Here is a 22,672-nt window from a genome sequence, read left to right as displayed (position 1 = left end):
ACCTTAACAAAACAGAACTAGGAGGATAGCTGGGAACCTCTAAAATATTTTGAGACTAAAAACACATTTTTCAATATTGCATGAGTCAAAGAAATAGTCTTAGGAGAAATTATAAGAAATTTTGAACTGAAGATGAAAATACAACTTATAAAATTGTGTGGGATGCAGCAAAAGTAGTTTAAAAAGGAAATTAATAGCACTGAACAAAAAAAATTAGAAAAGAAGGCCTAAAATCAACAATCTATACTTCTAAACTCAAGAAAAGAGCAAATTAAATCAAAAGTAATTAGAAGAAAATCCATAAAATTTAGAAGAAATTAACAGAGAAAAACCAATGCAATTAAACTTGGTTCTTTAAAAAAAATCAAAATTGATAAACCCCTTAGTAGCTTAAAAAGGAAGACATAAATTGACTGATATCACAAACAAGAGACCATTGCTGATGCCACAGACATGAAGAATTCTATGCCCACAAATTTGATAATGTAGATGAAATGGACCAAGTCCTTGAAAGATACAACCTATCTCACTTCAGTCAGAGTGGTAATTATCAAGAATACAAGCAGTAACAAGTGTTGGCAAGGATGTGGGGTAAGGGATACACTAATACATTGCTGGTGGGACTGCAAATTGGTGCAACCCCTATGGAAAGCAGTATTGTGATACCTCAGAAAACTTGGAATGGAAGGAACCACCATTTGACCCAGATATCCCACTCCTTGGTTTACACCCAAAGGTCTTAAAATTAGCATACTACAGTGATGCAGCCACATCAATATTTATAGCAGCTCAATTCACAATAATAAACTATGGAACCAACCTAGGTGCCTTTCAACAGAAGAATGAATGTGGTACATATGCACAACGGAATATTTCTCAGCCTTAAAGAAGAATAAAATTATGGCATTTGCAGGTAAATGGATGAAACTAGAAAACACCATGCTAAGTGAAACAGGCCAATCACCAAACACCAAAAGCCGAATGTTTTCTCTGATAAGTGGATGCTGATTCTTAGTGGGGAGGGGAGGGAAGCATGAAGGAACTTTGTGTAGAGCGGGGGATGGGGCTGTGGGGATCAGAAGGATAGTAGAATAAAACAGACATTATTACTCTATATACATATATGAATTATACTACTACTTTAGTGACTCTGCACCATGTGCAGCCAGAGGAATGAGAAGTTGTGCTCATTTGTGTACAATATGTCAAAATGCATTCTACTATAATGTATAATTAGAATAAATTAAAAAAAAAGAAAAAGACACAACCTACCAAAATTAACAAAGGAGATATGGATGCTATGATTATTATTATCTGCTACAGAAATTAAATCAATAATTGATAACTTCCCCAGAGGGAAAGCCTCAGGCCTGAGATTGACCCAATTTAAGAAATAAAATATACTGGTTTTCTACAATCACTTACAGAAGATAGAACCATAGGGAATACTTCCTAATTTATTCTGTTAGGCCATAATATTTTAGTAGCAAAACCAGATAAAGACATTATATGAATGTACAACAGAAAGTGAACCCTAATGTAGTCTACAGACTTATTTAACTTTTAAATTTACAGAAAATTAAGAAATAGAGAGTTCCCATATATCCACTCTTCCCTGCCCTACACACAGTTTATTATTCACGTTTTGCATTAGTGTGGTACATCTATTACAATCGATAAACCAATTTTTATACTTTAACTAAAGCATACTTTACATTAGGTTCTCTCTTTGTGTTGTATATTTCCATGGATTTTGATGACATCTATCCATCTTAACAATATCATACAGAATAACTTCACTGCCCTAAAATACCACCCTGTTTCACCAAGTCATCCTCTCTTGCCATTTTCCCTTTAAAATATTGGCCACTAATGAAGACCCCCTGCCCACACACACACACATACACTGTGTCTCTACTTTTTGCTTTATCAAGAATGTCAGGTAGTTGGAATCCTACAGTATGAAGTTTTTTCAGGCTGGCTTTTTACAATTAATAATATGGAAAAAAAAAAACAAAACTACAGTTTCTTCCATGTTCTCTTACACCTTGATAGCTTATTTTTTTTATCACCAAATAATATTCTGTAACATGTAGAACCACATTTTGTTAACATTCAACTATTGAAGGGCATCTTTGTTGCTCTCAAGTTTTGACAATTATGAATAAAGCTGCCAGTAACATTTGTGTGCAGGTTTCTGTGTGGATAAAAACGGTTGACTCAGGTAAATACCAATTTGTGTTGTTATCACTGGATCATATGGTAATACTATGCTTACCTTTTTTAAGAAACTGTCAGACTGTCTTCCAAAGTAGTTGTACCATTTTGTATTACTACCAGCAATGAAAAAGCAGGTTCTCTTCCAGGATATGCATTTCAAATATTTTCTCTTGGTCTCCAGCTTACCTTTCTTGTTAACAGTATTTTTGAAGAGGAAGTTTCTCATTTTGATAAAATTTGATTGATCAAATTTTTTTATTATGTTTCATGCTTTTTATGTCTTGTTTAAGAAGTCTTATGTGAAGTAATTCCTATGTTATTTAGCTCAACTGAATCATACAATGTATACAAGTTATAAAAACAATATGCTGTACAGGTCAAATGTATACAATTATTAACTGACAATTTTTAAAGAAGGCTTTGTCTAACTCTAAGTCACAAAAGCTTTCTGTATGTGTTGTTTTAGAAGTTTTGATATTTTTAGTTCTTATTTTTAGATCAGTAATCTGAGTTAATTTTTACATAAAAGATGATATTCATATTTAATTTTCAACATTTATTGAAAAGACCACATCTCTCTAATAAATTGCCAAGCCATTAAAAAAATTGGTTCACAGTATGTTTTTGTCTCGTTCTGGACTCTATTCTGTGCCATTGATATAAATGTTGATCCTATATTATCTTCTTTACTATAGGGTCACAGTAATTCTTGAAATCAGATTGAGAAAAACCTCAAATTGTTATTTTTCAAAAATTTTTTGGTCAGTGTAGGTTCTTTATGAATCTTAGTAATATCAATTTCCTGAAATTTTGACTGGGATTATGTATTTCTATAGATCAATCAGTGTGGGAGAACTGGCATCTTAGGAATAATGAGCCTTCTAATCACTTCATCTATATGCATTATAGGTATGGATGTAAACCTTTAATTTTCAGTAATATTACTTTAATTTTAATGTAATTAATGTTTAAAAACATTAATTTTAGTAATGTTTAGATTTCATTTTATAGGTCTTGTACATATTGTGAAAAAATTTATATCTAATTATTTAAATTACAATTACCAATTTTTATTGCTAATATATAGAAATATAATTGATTTATATAGAGGATTTTATATCCCTGATCATCATAAATTTATATAACAGTTCTAACTTACTAATCCTAGAAGGTTTTCAGCACTGATGATGTTGTCTTTACATACAGATGGCTTATTTTTCTTTTCAATTTGTATGCCTTTTCTTTTCTGTTTTTCTGGTTTTTTCTCCCCTTGGCTCTCTGCACTAGTTAGAACTCCATCATTGTACGTGTGATTGGAAATGATTAAAGTGGGTATCCTCACCTGGCCTCTGATCTTAAAAACATTCTATCTTTTACCATGAATTATGATGTTAACTGTGGAGATTTTAAATAGAAGCTTTTCATCAGCTTGAGAGAATTTCCTTCTATTCCCAGTTTGGTGAATTTTTTATCAGAACTGGATGTTCAATTTTGTAAAATTCTTGTACAGAAAATATTAACTGATCAAATGGTTTTTCTCATCCTGTTAACATGTGATATACATTGATCAGTTTTGAAATGTTATAGCAATCTTGCATTTTCTGAAACAAAACACATTTAGGTAATGGGATATAATCTTTTTTTGTATTTTGGTATTATTTGATTTGCTAATATTTTCTTAAGAACTTCACATCTGTGTTCACCAGGGATACTATTCTGTACTTATCTCAAAATATCTTTAGGGGTTTTAATAATCACATAATACTAGCTTCATAAGACAAGACAGGAAGTGTTTCATTTCCTTCTTTTTTTCTGGAAAAAAACATACAAAATTAATATATTTCTTCCTTAAATGTTTGATACAATTTATTGATGAAGATATCTAGGATTGGAGCTTCTTTTCAAGGAAGATTAGAAACTTCAAATATTTAATTAAAAATAGATATAGGGCTATTGAGGTTATCTAATCTCATGTGGGACTTTTGTGTCTTTCAAGGAATTAATCAATTTCATCTAAGTTGTATTTGCTGTCAAAAGGTTGCTCATTTTTTTTTTTTTTATTATCCCTACAATGTCTGTTGGAGTTGTAGTGATGTTCTCTTTTTCATTCCTGATACTGGAAATCTGTGTCTAAATAGAGTTTTATCAATTTTATTGATATATCAAAGTTACACTGCTTTTTTTTTCTCTATTTTGTCTTTTTAGGCCCACATTTATCTTTATCATTTACTTCTTCGTGAATATTTTGGATTAAATTTGTTCTTTTTATATTTTTATTAAGGCTGACATTTATTTATTTGTTTTTCTGTGGTGCTGAGGATCGAACCCAGTGACTCACACACAAGAGGCAAGTGCTCTGCCACTGAGCTACAGCCCCAGCCCCTAAGGCTGACATTTAGATCACTGATTTGGAATATTGTTCTTTTCCAATATAGGTGTTTTTTCCTCTCAATATTGCTTCATTGTACCGTCACAAGATTTGACATGTCTTTTTAAAATTTTCATTCAATTAAAAATAGGTTTTGTGATTTCTTCTATGACTCATAGTTATTTAGTTACTATGTCTATGTTTTTTTTTTTTTTTTTTTTGAGGTGCTGGGGATCGAAAACCCAGGCATCAGACATTTTAGGCAAACACTCTACCACTGAGATACATCCCTAGGCAAGACTAATGGTTCTTTAGAAGAATAATGCTATTTAATTTCCAACTGTCTGGGGATTTTTTGGTTTTCCAAATGACTTTGTTATAGATTCTCAGTTTATTTCTGCTGCGAGATTATATATATTTTATATAAACTGATATATATATTTCATTTTCCAAGACCAGTCTCTATAATATGCTGGATATGAATTCTGTCCAGTGTCTTGTGTATTGTGAAGATATTCAGGATAGCAGGAATTCTAATGATTATCTGTCCTTGGTGAGCTCCAGAAATTGTTTGGCATACTAATTTCCAGTAGATCTTTCCTGAGACTGAGGAGGTTTACACTTAAAACATGTTCAGGTCACTCAGCCAAAGATATAGGACATCCCTGTGTAGAATTCCAAAGCTCATTCTGTGTTCAGTTTCCTCCTCTCTGATATTCTGCTCCACAAATTCCAGTTAGCCTAGACCCTGCAGAATTCCAAGCACTGTCAAAACTACTGGGCTGTGTTTGTCTAAAAATTACCCCAGATGTTTTCAAAATGTCCACCCTCAATTGTTTCCTTTCTCTAGGGATCACAATCCTGTGCTATCTGTTGCTCAATATCTGAAGACGGTCTCTCCTCTTTATTTGGGTAACTTTTCTAGTTCTTTCAGGAGTGAGTGAGAATATTTTCAAACTATATTTTCTCCTTTATGACTTGGGTGAAATAAATTAACTCCTGTAACTTTTGGTTTTTAACCTAAAGTATTGATTTGCATCCCTGACATATTTATACTCTACTTAAGCCAGTACTTTTATCTCTTCTTGGACAAATCCCGTAGCTTTAACATTGAGCGACATCCCCAGTTCTTTTAACAATTACTTGATAATTAAGTCTCTTCCTCCTTTTGGACTACCATCTCCGTATGTGTGTGTTTTATAAAATGTCATAAGACATTATTATTTCATCTTAAAATCAAAACTATTTTGTAATTATCCATTAACATTCCCTTTCCTTTGTCGTCCTTTCTGCCAGACTTTCTCTTGTGTTTTTTAAATATTTTTTTTAGTTGTAGGTGGGCACAATACCTTTATTTTATTTATTTATATGTGGTGCTGAGGATCCAACCCAGGGCCTCACATGTGTTGGGTGAGTGGTCTACTGCTGAGCCAACAACTCTAGCTTTCTTGTGCTTCTTAAAAGGTTGTTTTTTTTTTTAGATTTTGTCTGTCTGGAAAAAAACTCTTTTTGGATTTCAAATTTAGGGTTTGCTTTTGCTAGGCAAGGAATTTTCAAAAGTGGCAGTGTAATTTTTGGGGGGGTGGACTTTAAAAATTTCAATCTACTATATTATGAATTTCATAGTTTCTGTTTCATTGCTCCCATTATTCTTTTTTTGGGCAGGGTGTACTAGGGATTAAATCCCGTAGCTTTAACATTGAGCGACATCCCCAATCCTTTTTATTTTTCTAATATTGAGACAAGGTTTCACTAAGTTGCTTAGGGCCTTGCTAAATTGCTGAGGCTGGGCTTGAACATGCAATCCTCCTGTCTCAGCCTCCCAAGCTGCTGGGATTAAAGGCATGCGCCAACATACTCTGTATTACCCATTATTCTTATTTTCTATTAAAGGTAATGTGTCTTTTTTCTTCTGGTTGTTTGTAAATTTTCATTTTATCTTTGAGCTTTAGGAGTTTATGATGTTCCTAGCTATGTGTTTCTTTATATTTCTCCTGTTCAAAAGTTTACTTGGCTTCCTGACTCTATCACAGTTAATGCTATTGTTTTGAAAATTCTTGACCATTGTACTTTCAAATATTTCTTCATCCCCCTCCCCTCCCTTTCTGGGATATTAATTACATGTATATCAGATCTTTTGATTATATCTCACATATTCTTTTTTTTTCCTGTTTTTTCCATTTTTTTGTCTGCACTTCTGTTTGGATTTTTCTATTGACTTATCTTCAAATTCACTAATTCCCTCTTCTGCTATGTTTAGTCTTCTATTAATCACATCAAATGAGCTAATTTCAAATACCGTGTCCTAAATAATGAGCTCTAAAATGTCTATTATTAATTTCACTTCAGATTTTCTAATAATATTTTAAATGTCTCCATGTTTTTCTCTTCTATTAAAAATATTAGTAACTTAATATAATTAGTAACTTTATTATATAAATATATTAGTAATTTTAAAATGCTTATTTACAAAGTCCAATCTAATTATGGTGCTGCTTCTTTTGTTTTCTCCTGATTATTGGTCATATTTTCTCACCTTTCAGCATATCTAGCAATGCATGCCTCTTTGTTTTCTACTTGTATTGAAAGCACTGGCCTGTGATTCAGTATCCCTTTCTTGGAAGTAGAAGTCTTCTCTTACTCCTGCAATTTCTTTATATACATTTTAGGAATACAGAGCTAGCATTGCTTTTATTTACTGAGAATCTGCTTGAATATTGAATGATGATTCTTTTTTTATTTCATTTTTCATTAACAAGAGTACAGTTGCAATTTACGTGCTCAAAAGTTATCCAGTCATTTCAACTGCTAATAATAATGAATAGATGACCTTCTGGAAGGTCATCATCAATGGCAAAATTAATAAAAAAAATTATACATAGAGGTTGTTAAGAATGAACACACACACACACACACACACACACACACACACACACACACACCTCAACACCTGTATTTCAGTAGATACAATACAGAATTTAAAGCCAGAACAACTGCTCTAAGCCTTACCTCTGTCATTTACTAATAAAGTGACCTTAATCAAATTGTTTGCCTACTTTGAGTCTTAGTTTTCAATTTACAAATATAAAATAGTATATTTTAAGTTCATAATCCTATTGCAAAGACAAAACATTTTAAAATATTTTGAAGACCTGTATAAGCTATAATCATGCTGTAAAGTGACTTACACAATATTATTATAGTTTATAAATCTATAGATGAAAAGCCATTTAATTAAATAAACTTGGGGATGGGGGAAAACTGATTCATGGAAAATAAAAAATAATAACAGTTTGACATCAAGGAAGGGGTAAAAACTATTTTTAAAGTACCAATATAAATGCATGGTAAGCTATTTAATATTGACTTACTCCTGCTTATTTTAACAAGCCCTGGAAGTTATTACTTTATCTCAACAAGGTGAAGTGATTAATGACAAGAAGTCTGAATATAAAGGTAAAATATCATGTCTATTATTACTGAAATATAGGAATAAGTAATAAACTTGGGAAAACTGCAATAAAAAATAATAGAAATAAAAATTCCTGTTGGGCAATCTGCAAGTGGATTCATTTCTACATAGGTATCTTTATAACATGACCTTAGCACAAGTAACTGCAAGAACAAAATGAAAAATCTGTATCATTTACTAATTCTTAATGGAATACTTCGTAAAAGGTATGATTTTCTAGAAGTCTTGAACAAGAGACTGGCCTTCAAAAGATCATAGGGGAGGATATAATCAACATTCTAGGGATACAACAGAAAAAAGAATGAAGTGACTATATGAAGGAGAGGTCAGAGAAGGCATGTCATATATGTTGTTGTAAGCCAGAACCATTTTGAGTAACTGTAAAGAATGGGAGAGCAGAGGTAAGTAGAAGGGACTATACTTTAGAAACACTTAATAATCATATGGGGAAGTAGGATAAATGAAATAAAAGTGGACCCCCCACACACTAAAAATGGTTGTAAACTATTTATGAATGAAGTAAGAAGGTTGCTCCGGAGTTGACTACAGAAACAGACTTAAAATGTCAAATTTATGCAAAAAAAGAAAAATTTTAAATGTACTACATAAAGGAAGTTAAGAAAATAAATGGGAAAAAAGGTACATGTGGATAATGTAAAAGAAAATAATCAATACCTGCTCTTATTAAAACTAGAGGTAAAACCAGAATCTTTTTAGGACTGTGCTCCTGTGATCTCTCTAAACCTTAAATGCGTTAGGCCAAAAACTAGCGTTACTTCATTCTGTATTTAAAGAAGAACAGAAAGGGCAAAAGTGGCCTGATTTTCACCCACATTAGGATTTCATTATGTGATAAGGGTTACTTACTACTGGCTAACTATGCCTAAAGCATATCAACCAAGTTCTAAAATAGTAGTATCTCAAAAGACTTTTATAACAACGATTTCCAACATAATCCAATAATCTTATGCATAAACCAATATACCTTAGCAAGTGATTTTACAATAGGATTCTCCATAATCCCCTTGAGGAAAATTAGGTCTATTTCTTCTGCTCCTGTAGATGAGGGCAGCTCCGTAAGGTTTTCCAAGACTTGCTGCATTGCTGCTGAGATAAAAGCAACATAAAACAAAATAAAACAAAACAAAACCACTTAAATTCTAAGCCAAAGTAATGCAAATAAAGACATTAATAACACTCTGAAAAATCAATTTTAAAAACTAAATAATTAAAGAGTATGAGTTTCAAGTTGACTTCTTATGCATTCGTTAACAGGATAAAAATTTATATGCAATTTGGGCTGTATCAGACTACACCTTATACATGTTAGAATTTGCATTTGCTTTTATTATAAATAAGAAGATTGAGTCAATAATCAAAAACTTATAAATAAGAAGATTGAGTCAGTAATCAAAAAACTCCCCACAGGCCCAGAATGAGGCATCACTGACAAATGCCACCAAACATTTATAGAGTTAAAACTAATTCCTCACAAATTCTTCTAAATACATACAAGACGTGGGATCACTTTACAACTCATTCTGTGAAACCAGTTTCCTGATAAAGACATCACAATAAAATCATAGTCAATATCCCTTATGAATACAGATGCAAAAACCTTTAATAAAATGCTAGCAAAGTGATCCAGCAACATGTAAAAAGGACTGTACACAAATGCCATGTCCAATTTATCTCAGGAATAAAAAATAGTCCAATATATGAATACAAAATGGTCAATCAATATAATATACCAAGAAACTGAGGACAAAAAAATGCCATCTCAATAGATACAAAAGAAAGCATTTGACAAAACTAAAGCCCTCTCATGATTCAGGAGAAAAAAAAAATTTTTTTTTTTTTTTAATAACCAAACTAGGAGTAAAACAAAAATTTCTCAAATCTCCTAAAGGACATCCAAGCAAACTTCAAAGATTAGATGGATTCTCTTGAAGATGAGGAATAAGAAACCAGTTACCCATTATTATTATTATTTTTTTTTAGCATTTCTATTCAGTTTTGTATTAGAGTTTCTAGCCAGGACAGATAAGCAAAACAAATAAATAAGTGGCAACCAGATGAAAAGGGAGTAAGTCAAACAATCTCTATTTGAAAATATGATCTTCCATATGGAAAATCCTAATACACAAAATATTTATTAGAATAAATAAATTCATTCACTGAAGTTTTGGATACGAGAATCAATATACAAAAATCAAATGTATTTTTATACATTAGCAACAAATAATCCAAAATTAAAAGAAAAACAAAAAACAAAACACTCCTTTTACAGTAGCCTCAAAAAAAAAAGCTGAACAATAATGTAGCTCCCGCCCAAAACAAACCCCATAAAAATTGCATACTAAAATTTTATGAAAAAATTTTATAAAGATTGAATGTTGACCTCAATGAATGGAAAAATATCTCATGTTCATGGACTAAAATACTTAATATTGCTTACATGGCAGTACTATCCAAATTGATGTACAGATGTAATGTAATTCCTATCAAAATCTCAAAATTACAGCTGTCTTTGTTTTTTTTTTTAACAGAAATTGACAGGCTGATTCTAAAATTCATATGAACCACAAAGGACCCAGAATTGCAAAAACAATCTTTAGTGAGAAGAATGAAATACACACTTTTTAGTTTCAAAACTAACAAGCAATAATAATTAAAACTGTGTGGTATTAACATATAGACCAGTAACAAGAGTCCAGAAACAATCCCATAAAAATGGTCTTTTCCAAAATTGACACTGAGACAAATGCACATGTAAGACAATAAAGCTAGACCCTTCCCTCAATCAATATTATAGTTTAATTTTATTAGAATTAATTTTATTAGTTTTATCTCATTTTGATGTTACTTTAAAGTAAATTTATTAACACTGCAGTTAATTTTAGAATACTTATCTTCATTAAAATAAAACCAACAGTGTGTTATAATTTGGATATGAGGTGTCCCCCAAAAGCGGTGTCAATGCACAAATATTCAGAGATGAAATGATTATATTAAAAGAGTTGTAACCAAACCATCCTAATTTGAAAAGACTACTGTACTAGTTGGTAACTATAGGCAGGTGGGGTGTGGATGGTAGGAGGTGGGTCACTGGAGGTAATCATTTATCTGCCCTATTTTCCCCAACTTTGAATTTTTAATAAAATCAACAGTTTTCATATAGAACTCTTTGAGTTTTTTCCAAATGTTCCAGCAATCATCACATTTCTATCAGTATTCTTCCAAATGCTCAAATACTTTTCTAATACTCTGTTAGCTATATTTCTTGACTTGTATCAGTGATTCCCCTCCCAAAACATTATTCTGTGCTTTTATCTGTACAGATTCACTTCTAGGTCTCCTCTATGTTTAAAAAAACACAGCTAAAAAGGAAAAAGGAAAAGAAAAGAGAGAAAAGGAAAAGAGAAGAAAGGAAAAGAGAAGTAAGAGGTGAATGGCAACACAATGTACACTTAAACCAAGAAGGAGGAAAACCACACTACACTAAGATGAAAGAATACACTAGGAAATAAACAATATTTTAAACATTGCTTCTCAGCCTTTGGCTAAAATCAAGTGAAGAATATAACAAAGCCTACTTAATAATTTTGCTTGAGTTCAAAGATTACTTTTAAGCAGGCAGGGAACCACAGAATCAATTTTGAAAAGTATTTTTGTCCTGATTTTATCAATGTAGTTAGCTCTACTTGTCATAATTACTTATAGTTCTTTCCTTTGGCATTCTATATTTATCTTTTTATTATGGAAAATTTTAAACATATACAAAAGGAAACAGAATAGTATAATGAATCCAACAACTGTCACCTCTAACAATTAGCAACTTATGACCAATTTTGTTTCACACTCGTATATACTTTCTACCTCACACAACTTTGAAGCAAATCCCAGATAACATCTCAGTGTGTATGTAGAAAAATTCACTTTTAAAACAACATAACCAAATACTGTTAACACAGCTACCACATTAACAATAATCCTTTAGTTTTTCAACTATCTGGTATGTTTTAAAAACTCCATTTGTATTGAAGATTTTAAAAATATATCTTCTATATTGGTAATTCAACTGTTTATTGCTTTATTAGTGCTTAATTAACTAAGTAGAAAAATGATGGTGACTATGAAATATACCTGTGGCTATTTTGAAGATAAATTTTAACTGTTTCTTTATCAAAAGTAATTTAATTAAAACTCTGACACATTTGCCAATATCCTATGTCCCAGAAAGGGAATCCTAAATGTTATAAGGCTGACAATCACTTGTAACTAATTTGAACATTTGGTGGACTTTCAAATATAATACATAGTTCTTTTTAACTGTATTATCCTAAAAGCACACGAAAAGATAAAATGTGAGATAATTTTAACAAAGGATAATGATAAATGGGTCTGTTCCCAGTTTACTAAAAAAGATCTGCAGAGTTTCTCACCAATATTATGAACAACAGAGTCTGAGGTGTTACTTTCTAACTGAAATCCCTCCTATTATTTTTTTCCTTCAAATGCAAATAATTGCCTTTTATTCCACACCAAAGTCCTTTCTTCACCAAATTTTTTGGGAAAAAAAAATACATTTATGGTAAGAAAAAAAAAAAGGAGGGGGGGAGAGAAAAGTAATGAGAAAGAATTAACATTACAAAATGATAAAGTATATAATAGCTCAGACTCAGACTCTAGTGTACATAATAGCTTCATATATGAAGTAAAAAATGAAAATTGAAATGAAAATTTTTGCAGTGAGGGCCTTGAAAAGAGGTGGGGAAATGTCCCAAATTTACTTAAGAGATTCAGGAAAAAGGGAAAGTCTCAGAACTCAAAGGTAAACCACCTGCAAATTCCATTCTTCCTTTATAATCATTGGAGGATAGACCCTTTAATCAGAACCTAGACTCGATGACATATAAAAGGAATTCTTATTAGAGCTGGAGAAAATCTTATATAGTTAACCTAGGCTCTTTAATTTTAAATCTAAATAAATCAAGAATCAACAAATGCTTATGAAAATAAGCATCATGAATGAGACTCAGATTGAAGCACTAACCTCCAAAGAAACACAGTTAAAAAGGAAAAGAAAGGAGAGAAAAGAAAAAGAGAAGAAAGGAAAAGAGAGAGGACTCACCAACTAGGGAGGCCGAGACAGGAGGATCACAAGTTCAAGGTCAACCTCAATAACTTAGCAGAACCCTATCTCAAAGTAAAAACATAAAATGGACTCTGGAGATATAGCTCAGTGGTAGAGCACCCCTGGGTTCAATTCCCCAATAGAGAGAGAGAGAGAGAGAGAGAGAGAGAGAGAGAAGAAGGAGGAGGAGGAGGAGGAGGAGGAGGAGGAGGAGGAGGAGGAGGAGGAGGAAGGGAGGGGAGAGGAGAGGAGAGGAGGAGGAGGAGGAGGGGAAAGAGGAAGGGGGTGAAGGAGGAAGAAGAAGAAGGGGGAGAAATAGGGAGAGGGGGAAAGGGAGAAGGGAGGAGGGAGAAAGGAGGAAGGAAAAGGGAAGGAGGAGGAGGTGGAAGAGAAAGAGAAAAGGGAGAAAAAATGAAAACTGAATTATAATGGCCAGGAAAAGTTGAAGAATCCTCCCACTAAAAAAGTGCAGAATGGGCTGGAGATGTAGCTCACAGGTAGATCACTTGCCTGGCATATGTTTGGCCCTAAGCTTGATCATCATTGGGGAAAAATAAAAAATAAAAAGCAAAAGGCAAACAAAGAGAAAATATGAGAAAACAGCCTGCTATGAATCTGGAAAGAAAAAATTTTACAAATCCAGAAGTACAAAAAAGGAATTTAAAAAGGAAAGCAGAAATCAATAAAAAATGCAAATACATGAAAGATTTAATCAATAAGCCAATAAATAGCTGCTATTTCAAAAGAACAATAAAATAGTCAAATATTTAATCTGATCATAAAAAGACACAAACTATATGAGAAATGAAATGAGAAAATAATTACAGGTATAAAGAAGATTAATCAAGAATACAATGAACAACTCCTCCAAAACTTCATAACAGTAAATGATTCCAGAGATATTGAAGAGGATCAAATGCTGGATGAAAAATTCAAAAAAAGGATACAAATAAACAGCTTAATGAATTAAGATAGACAATGTAGGATATGAAAGCACAATTCAATAAAGACGTAGAGATTCTGACAAAGAACCCAACAGAAATCTTGGAAATGAAAAGCTCAATAAGTCAAATAAAAAAATATATATCAGTTGAAAGCTTCTACAATAGACTAGATCAAGTGGAAGAAAGAATATTAGGATTTGAAGACAAGGTTGATGAATTATCACATTCAGAGGTAATAAAGAAAAAAAAGTAAGAATGAACAGACCTATGGGACACAACTAGAGATCCAAGTAGTGAATCATACATATAAAGAAGGAACAGAGGTGCAGATTAAGGACATAAAGAGCATATTCAGTGAAATAACAACAGGAAATTTCTCAAACCTTGGGAAAGCTATGCACATTCAGGTACAGAAACTTAAAACCCCAAATAAATATAACAAGGACCTCTTCACATTATATTATAGTAAAACTGCCAAAAGAGCAGAACAAATAAAGAATATTGAAAACTGTGAGAGAGAAAAACACAAAGTCTAGTCTCAGCTGAAATTCTTAAGATCAGGAAAGTATGGAATAAAATATTCTAAGCCCTTTTTGAAAGAAAATAACTGCCAAGCTAGATTACTATATCTAGCAGAGCTATCCTTCAGAATCAAGGAGAAATAAAGACCTTCCAAGATAAGTATAAACTAAATTACAGCATTATAGAGAATATATAAAGAATCCTACACACAGAAGAGGAAGTAAGAGAAACACTATCATGAGAGTGATAAACAAGGAAAAAACAAATCTCACTAGAAGAGTGGATAAACAATTTAGACCTGGGAAAGAAAACATTATTAATTCAATAAACCAAACTTCTAAGATGAATAAGAGATAAAGAAATGAACATAGGTTATTTTAAATAATCAGAAGAAAAATAACCAAGTGGCTGGAATTAGTACATATCTCTCAATAATAACCCTAAATGTAAATGGTCTCAATTCTCTAATTAAAAGACGAAGACTAGTCAGGGCTGGGGTTGTGGCTCAGGGGTAGAGTGCTCGCCTAGCACATCTGAGACCCTGGGTTTGATCCTCAGCACAACATAAAAATAAATAAAGTAAAGGTATTGTGTCCATCTACAACTAAAAAATAAATATTAAAAAAAGATGCAGACTAGTCAACGAGAAACTCACCTCACCAACAGAGACAAAAACAGACTGAAAGTGAAAGAGTGGAAAATGACAATTCTAACCCAACAGAATCTGAAAGTATGCAGTAGCAGCTACACTCATATCTAACCCACTCATATCTTTTGTCAGATATGACAAAAGAAACTTCAAGACAAAATCAAGTTAGAATAAAGAAGGCCACTAATATTGCTAAGGGGAATAATCCATCAAGAAGATAATAATGACTATAAATACATACATACCAAACATGGGAACACCCAATTTTATAAAAGAAACACAACTGGATATAAAGGGAGAGATAGGTCCCAATATAACAATAGTGGATAACTTTAGTTCCCCACTCTCATCAATAAATCATCTAGAGCCCCCCCTCAAAAAAATCAAATATCAGAGTTAAACTACACTATAGATCAAATGGACTTAAGAGACTTCTATAGAATATTTTATCCAACAGCCACAGCCCATACATTCTTATAATAAGTTCACAGAATTTTTTTCTAAAATAGACCATATTTTAGGTCATGATGCAAGTCTCAAAAAAGGAACTAATTTCCTATATCCTATCTGTTCATAATGGAATAAAAGTAGAAATCAACAGCAAGAGGAGCTACAGAAACTATACAAACACATGAATATTGAACAATAATCTTCTGAATGATCAGAGAGTCACTGAAGAAATTTGGAAGTGGGGTTTAAAAATTCCTAGAATCAAATGAAAATAGAAACATAACAGACCAGAAGCTGTGGAACACAGAAAAAGTAGTACTAAGAGGGAAGTTTATAGCTATGATTGCTTATCTTAAAAAGACTCAGAGACCTCAAATAAATAACTTAATGATGCATCTCAAGGTCTCAGAAAATAAGAACAAAGAAAACTCAACAGAGCTGTCCCTGCATGAAAGACAGACTAAAAGAACAATACAAAAGATGAATGAAGCAAAGGGTTGGTTCTTTGAAAGGATAAACAAGATTAACAAACTCTTAGAAAAATTAACCAAACAGAAAGCAGATCAAAATTATAGATGAAAATGTGGATATTAGAACAGATACCAATGAATTCTGAATTACTGCTAGGAACTATTTTTGAAAAATTATATTCAACAGAATGGAAAATCTAAAAGAAATAGACAAATTTCTAAAAACATATGACCCGCCAAAATTAAACCAAGAAAATTACAAAAACTAAATAAATCAATAACAAGCAATGAAACTATAGTAGTAATGAAGTCTCCCAACAAACTAAAGTCCAGGATTAGAAGGAGTCTCTGGTAAATTTTATCAGACTTTATAAAAGAATTAACACTAATGCTCCTCAAACGAGTCCACAAAATAAAAAGGAAAGAAACCCTTTCAAACTCATTCTATGAAGCCAGTATTAAACTGCTACACCTGATAAGGACACACAACAACAAAAAAGAAATCTATGAACCAATATCCTTGATGAACATAGATGCAAAAATATTCAATATAATCTTGCAAATTAATTCAACATGTTAAAGATCAAACCACATTGTACCACATAATCAACGCACACTTTATACCCCACTTGTTTGCAAAATCGTGATTTGTAACTAGTGCATAAAATGTTTTTTTTTTAAATTGCACTAGCATCACTTAAAAATCATTACTAAACTGACTTTCATTGTAATATTAGGATGCAATAAACACTTGTGAATGTTCGTTAAAACAGAATGTCCAAATCAATGCATATCACTTCTTCACACAGTTTAGTGAACATTTTTCCAGTCTGGGAAAAACCAAAAAAACAAAAGGTAGCACATTATTTGTTATACTCAAAATATTAACTTGAAAAATATTACTACAGGGTTGTAAAGTATGGATTTAGAAAATTTAATCTTCTGTGTCCATAGATTCTGTGCTGCTATCATTGGTTTTATTATCTGATGTATCATTCATGTAATATGATTACCATTAGTACTGCAGCACTCCAAACACCATACAACTTGGCTTGGGAAACACACTAACAATAAGTGTATTGGAAACAACTTGGGAAACACACTAACAATAAGTGTATGCTGAGAATTCTAGGTTCCCAGCATTTAATGTGTGAAAAGACAATTGTGCATCCATATCCTACTAGTGAATACATTGCTGCTCTGTTTATCTTTTGAACAGCATGAAGAACAGAATTATATCATGCTACCATTACAGGATGAAAGGTTATAAGCAAAGTTTTGGATTGAAAAAACTGGCTGCAACAATTACATGGTAACAGTGATTATATTGTGAAATACAGTACACCATGATCCAGGTGGTTTCATTCCAGGGATGAAAGGATGATTCAATATATGCAAATCAATAAACCTAATACAACACATAAATAGAATTAAGGACAAAAATCACATGATCGTCTCTATAAACACAAAACACCTTTGATAAAATTCAGTATCTTTTCATGATACAAGATCTAAAGACATTAGGTTAAAAAAAATTATACCTTCACTTAATAAAGGCTATATACAACAAACCCATAGCCAACATCATAGTGAAAGTGAAAAAACTGAAAGCACGTCCTCTAAAATTAGGAATGACATAGAGATGTTCACTCTTACTACTCTTATTTAATATAGTACTTGAAATTTTAGCCAAAGCAACCAGACAAGAGAAATAAAATAGGAAATAAGTCAAATTATCCTGTTCAAGATGATAAGATTCTATACTCTTGGAAGACCCAGAGACTCCACCAAAAGACTCTTAGAAACAGATAACCATTCAACAAAGTAACAGGATACAAAAATAAACTACAAAAATCACTAGTTTTTCTATATATTAATAACAAACTTGTTGATAAAGAATGATATACATACTAGAATATAATGCCATACAATATCTAGGAATAAACTTAACCAAGGTAGTAAAAGAATGAAAATTTCTACAATGAAAATTGTAAAACACTAGCCAGGTGCAGTGGCACATGCCTGTAATCCCAGCAGCTCAGGAGGCAGAGGCTCGTGAGTTCAAAGAGGCCTCAGAAAAAGTGAGGTGCTAAGAAACTCAGTGAGACCCTGTCTCTAAATAAAATACAAAATAGGACTGGAGATTGGGCTCAGTGTTCAAGTGCCTCAGAGTTCAATCCCTGGTCCAAAAAAGGAAAGAAAAAAAAAAGGAAAGAAAATTGCAAAACAGTAAAGAAAGAAATCAAAGATGACGCTAGAAGATGTCCTCCCACATTCATGACTGGAGAATATTGTTAAAAGGATCATATTACAAAAAGCAATCCCCTTTAAAATACTAACGTCATTTTTCACAAAGCTAGAAAAAAAATCCTAAAATTTTTATGGAACCATTAAAAGACCCAAATAGCCAAAGCAATCCTGAGCAAAAAGAGCAATGCCAGAGGCATCACAATATCTGATTTTCAAGATACACAACAGAGCTATAGTCACAAAAACAGCTTGAAATTGGCATAGAAACAGACAGGTAAAACAATGGAATGGAATAAGGACCCAGAAATGAACCCATATATCTATAGCCAAGTGATTCTTGACAAAAATGCTAAACACATATGCTAGAGAAAAGACAGTACTGGGAATATTGGATATATACATGTAGAAGATTGAAACTAGATTCCTATTGCTCACCCTGTACAAAAATCAACTTAAAATAGTTCAAAGACTTTAATGTAAGACATAAAATTCTGAAACTATTAGAGGAAAACATAAAACACTTCAAGATAAAGGAAAAGGCAACAACTTCCAGAATAGAACTCCTATAGCTCAAGAAATAAAAGAATTGACAAATGGGATTACATCAAAATAAAAAGCTTCAGCACAGCAAAGGAAACAATCAACAGTGAAAAGACAACCTATAGAATGGACAAATATCTTGGCTAGCTATTCATCTGAGAGAGGATTGATATCCAGAATATAAAAACAATTTTTAAAAACATCAAAATAACAATACAATAAAAAGGGCAAAAGATGTGAAAAGAGGCTTCTCAAAAGTACAAATGGCCAATAAATAAATGAAAAAATGTTCCATATTGATAATCATCATACTAATCTTCCCCGAGTGCTGATGCATGGCTCTCTCCCAGTCACCACCACATGTGCACAACCACCTTCACATACCTAGTTCACACTCATCCTTCAGGAGCCAGATTTGAATGTTATAGGCTGCCCCAATTAGGATAAATATTCTTATTAATATTCTATGCTTCTTAATACAATTAAACATCTTGTTATTTGTTTAATGTATAATTTCCTCTCTAAATTCTAAGTCTTACGGTGCATAGAAATCATTTATGTCTTATTCCAACCTGTGTCCCCCCCAAATTAGGCTGCAGACTGGCACATCATGTGTTCTTGATAATACAGCTTTTGTCACAAAAATATAACATCTTTTTCTTATCAAAATCATTAATAGTTTTTAATTATATCTTCTTATTTACAAATATAACTATATAGTACTGAAAGCAGCAAAACGTGGTATAATTTGTAGACAGTTTTTTAAAAGTTATACATGAATTGGGTGACAAGACAGAAGTATATCTATAATTCTTAAATTACTAAAATAGCAAGTTTTTAAGAAGTAATAATTGCTGATAAGTATATTTTTAGCTTTCTATAATATAAGTTCATTATGTAAACCAAATTTTATAAAATGAATGGTATTTTCCCACCTATATCATTATAAGAATTGTTTTACAAAAGCATTTCTACCCAATTTTAGAACTTTAATTAAATGAGCTATTCTTAATTAGAATAGATTAGAGCCTATTTTAATATTAAAAATCCTTTCTAACCACATTTAGTGGTATGTTCACACTCATTTAATTAAATAAACTGAATTCCCCAGTGAAAATGATAGCTAAATTAAATGTTCATAAGATGGCAAAAAAATCTGCTTATATTTTACAGATAAAAATAACAATTATTTCCCCAGAGTTATGCTGCATAATTTACAGAATCCATGAAATGAAGAAAACAATCTCATTCTATATTTGGAAATATTTAAGCACTTTTTTAAAGGAAGTACATAAAAGACAATTATTTTTAAAGGGCTTGTGATAAAACAGCAAAATTCTTTTTAAAAATACATTTATAAGAAATGATAGAGAAAAAAGAACCTATTGAAATTTGGATCATGATACCTTGAGATTAAAAATTGACACAAAAGTGATTTGACCATGATAGCTCAGATCATATGTTTTAGTCGGCTTTTTCACTGCTGTGACTAAAGGATCTGAGCAGCACAATTATAGAGGGGGAAGAGTTTATTTGAGGGCTCACAGTTTCAGAAGTCTTAGTCCACAGAACACTGGCTGTAATCATCAGGGCTCCAGATGAGGCTGAATATTATGGTGGGAGAGGGTGGTAGTGGGAAGCAGCTCATATCAGGGTGATCAGGAAGCAGAAAGACAGATTCTACTCTCCAGACATAAATACATACATTAAAACTACACCCTAATTCCCACCTCCTCCAGCTATACCTACTACTTCAGTTACCACTCAATTAATTCCTATCAGGGATTAAATCACTGATTGGGTTAAGACACTACCTAATCATTTCTTCCCGAAACCTTCTTTCATTGTCTCACACATGAGCTTTTGGGGGATACCTCACATCCAAACCATAAAATCATATAAGATAATCCAGTCAATAAAAACAAAAACAACTTTCTATAAAACGAAAATATGCTGTCCATATCCTAGCTATCAAACTAATATCTTGAAATTCAATCAATATTTACTATTAGATGCCAGACATGGGGTTAGATGTTGAAGAAAACACACTATCTGTCCTCCACATTAGTCTACACACTTTAGTCTAATAAATTGAGTTTGTAAACAGATGTATGAAGCATGATGATACAAATACTATGAAGTAAGCCAGAGTGGAGTCTTTGCATAGTGAATAAGAGCCTGGACTCTGCCATTTGACTGGTCCTGAAAAGCTGGGTAAATGACTTAGCCTCCTAAAGCCAGTTTTATTTGTTAAGTGGGAAATGACAATAGTATCTATTTCTTAGGGTTGCGATTGCTAAATAACACATGGAAAACTCTTAGGACAACACCTTCCAGTGCATTATTGAGGGAGCACAGGAAAGAAGTTCAATGTTAATGCTTTGATGGAGCTGGTGAGTGGTATAAAGAAAAACCAGAGGAAACACCAGTATACAGCATCTTAGTAAGAATAACTAAATTAAGCTCATCCTACTAAAAATATTGAATTTGTGGTCAACATTTAAAGCCTTAAAACAAAATGTGGTGCTGAATTCCGCTGAGGATTCTTAAAGAAAATCCAAACTTGGGAGTCAGCAACAACAAAAGAAAACAGGCATAGCAGAGAGGCAAACATAAGAGGCAATAAAGACGCCCCACATATGAGTGCCCTGGTTACCTAAATACCACTAACTTCTTTCCAGAGACAGTGAGCATTCCTTCTGCCTGGGAAGGGTTCCTACTGGGGATGTTGGGGCCTAAAAACAGGAAAGAAAAGGCTGAGATAAATCTGGTTCTCTGTAAGACACTAGAGCAGAGATGGAGGAAGAGAATGCCTAGGAGTGAGGGAATGGGAGCAGTGTTTGTCAAACAAGAAACTACTGGCATTTGGGGAGCAAGATTTTCTTTTTGCACATGAATGTTCTCCATCAAAAGCCTGCAGTGTTCCACAGTTGTTCTAACAACCAAAAACTCCTCTTACTACACTGCTGACACTTTTTATGGGTACCACCTTCTCTCCTTCTGTTCTTCCAACTTAAAGCCTTGCATTAATATGTTCTATCTCTAGACCATTCTTCTTTCTTTCTGTAGCTACTTTAAGGGTTCCCACCTGTTCTTTGCCTACAAATTCCAAGAAGTCCGCCTGAGGACAAACCTACCACTAAAGTCTGCTTATGCCCTCTATTCCAGGAAGGGCTGATGTGGGGAGGAGCCATATGACACCCTACAGGACTGCAAAGGAAATTATCATCAGGTATCTAAATCTGGATTAATTCTTGATAAATATAACCAACAATTACAGATTGCCAGACATTTGAAGAAAACATCAACAACAGTGAACAAAGCTGAACAAACTAAACTGCAGGGGGGGTGGCTGGGTGGAGAAGGCAGATGAGTCTGAGAATACAACTTTGAAATTTCACTTTGCTAGCTAGCATTCTCAGAAATAGGTGAGAAGCTACTATATTTGTAAAAGAACACACCACTAAGAATGAAAAAATGAAGAAGCCCAAAATCTTGAGGCAATTAAAACATTATTGTCTAATTAAAATCCAACAACAGACTAAATGAAAAATTATAAGGTTTAAACTGCTAATCCAGAGAATCGAGTCAGGGCAACTTTCCAAATGCAGAGTACAGAAGAAAACATGAAAAATACTAAAGTAAAGATA

The 22,672-nt window shown here is 32.6% G+C and overlaps 1 protein-coding gene across 7 annotated transcripts in view; it reads right to left on the bottom strand.

Moving 5' to 3' along the window:
• Positions 1–22,672, bottom strand: part of Pals2 (protein associated with LIN7 2, MAGUK p55 family member) — a 115,645-nt gene that overhangs the window by 57,932 nt on the left and 35,041 nt on the right. For 5 of the 7 annotated variants that reach the window (XM_076835378.1, XM_076835383.1, XM_076835388.1 and 2 more), the window contains one exon: positions 9,046–9,164. In XM_076835378.1, the coding sequence (XP_076691493.1) occupies positions 9,046–9,162 (117 nt within the window). In that variant the 5' untranslated portion in view covers positions 9,163–9,164. Of the gene's footprint in view, positions 1–9,045; positions 9,168–22,672 lie in introns of all 7 variants that reach the window. The other 2 variants (XM_076835380.1, XM_076835381.1) reach the window with 1 other exon arrangement.

This window comes from Callospermophilus lateralis, chromosome 1 (genome assembly GCF_048772815.1).
Source record: "Callospermophilus lateralis isolate mCalLat2 chromosome 1, mCalLat2.hap1, whole genome shotgun sequence".
Lineage (NCBI taxonomy): Eukaryota > Metazoa > Chordata > Mammalia > Rodentia > Sciuridae > Callospermophilus > Callospermophilus lateralis.
Note: the sequence above shows the minus strand (reverse complement) of the source record. Positions and strands in the feature narration are given on the sequence as shown.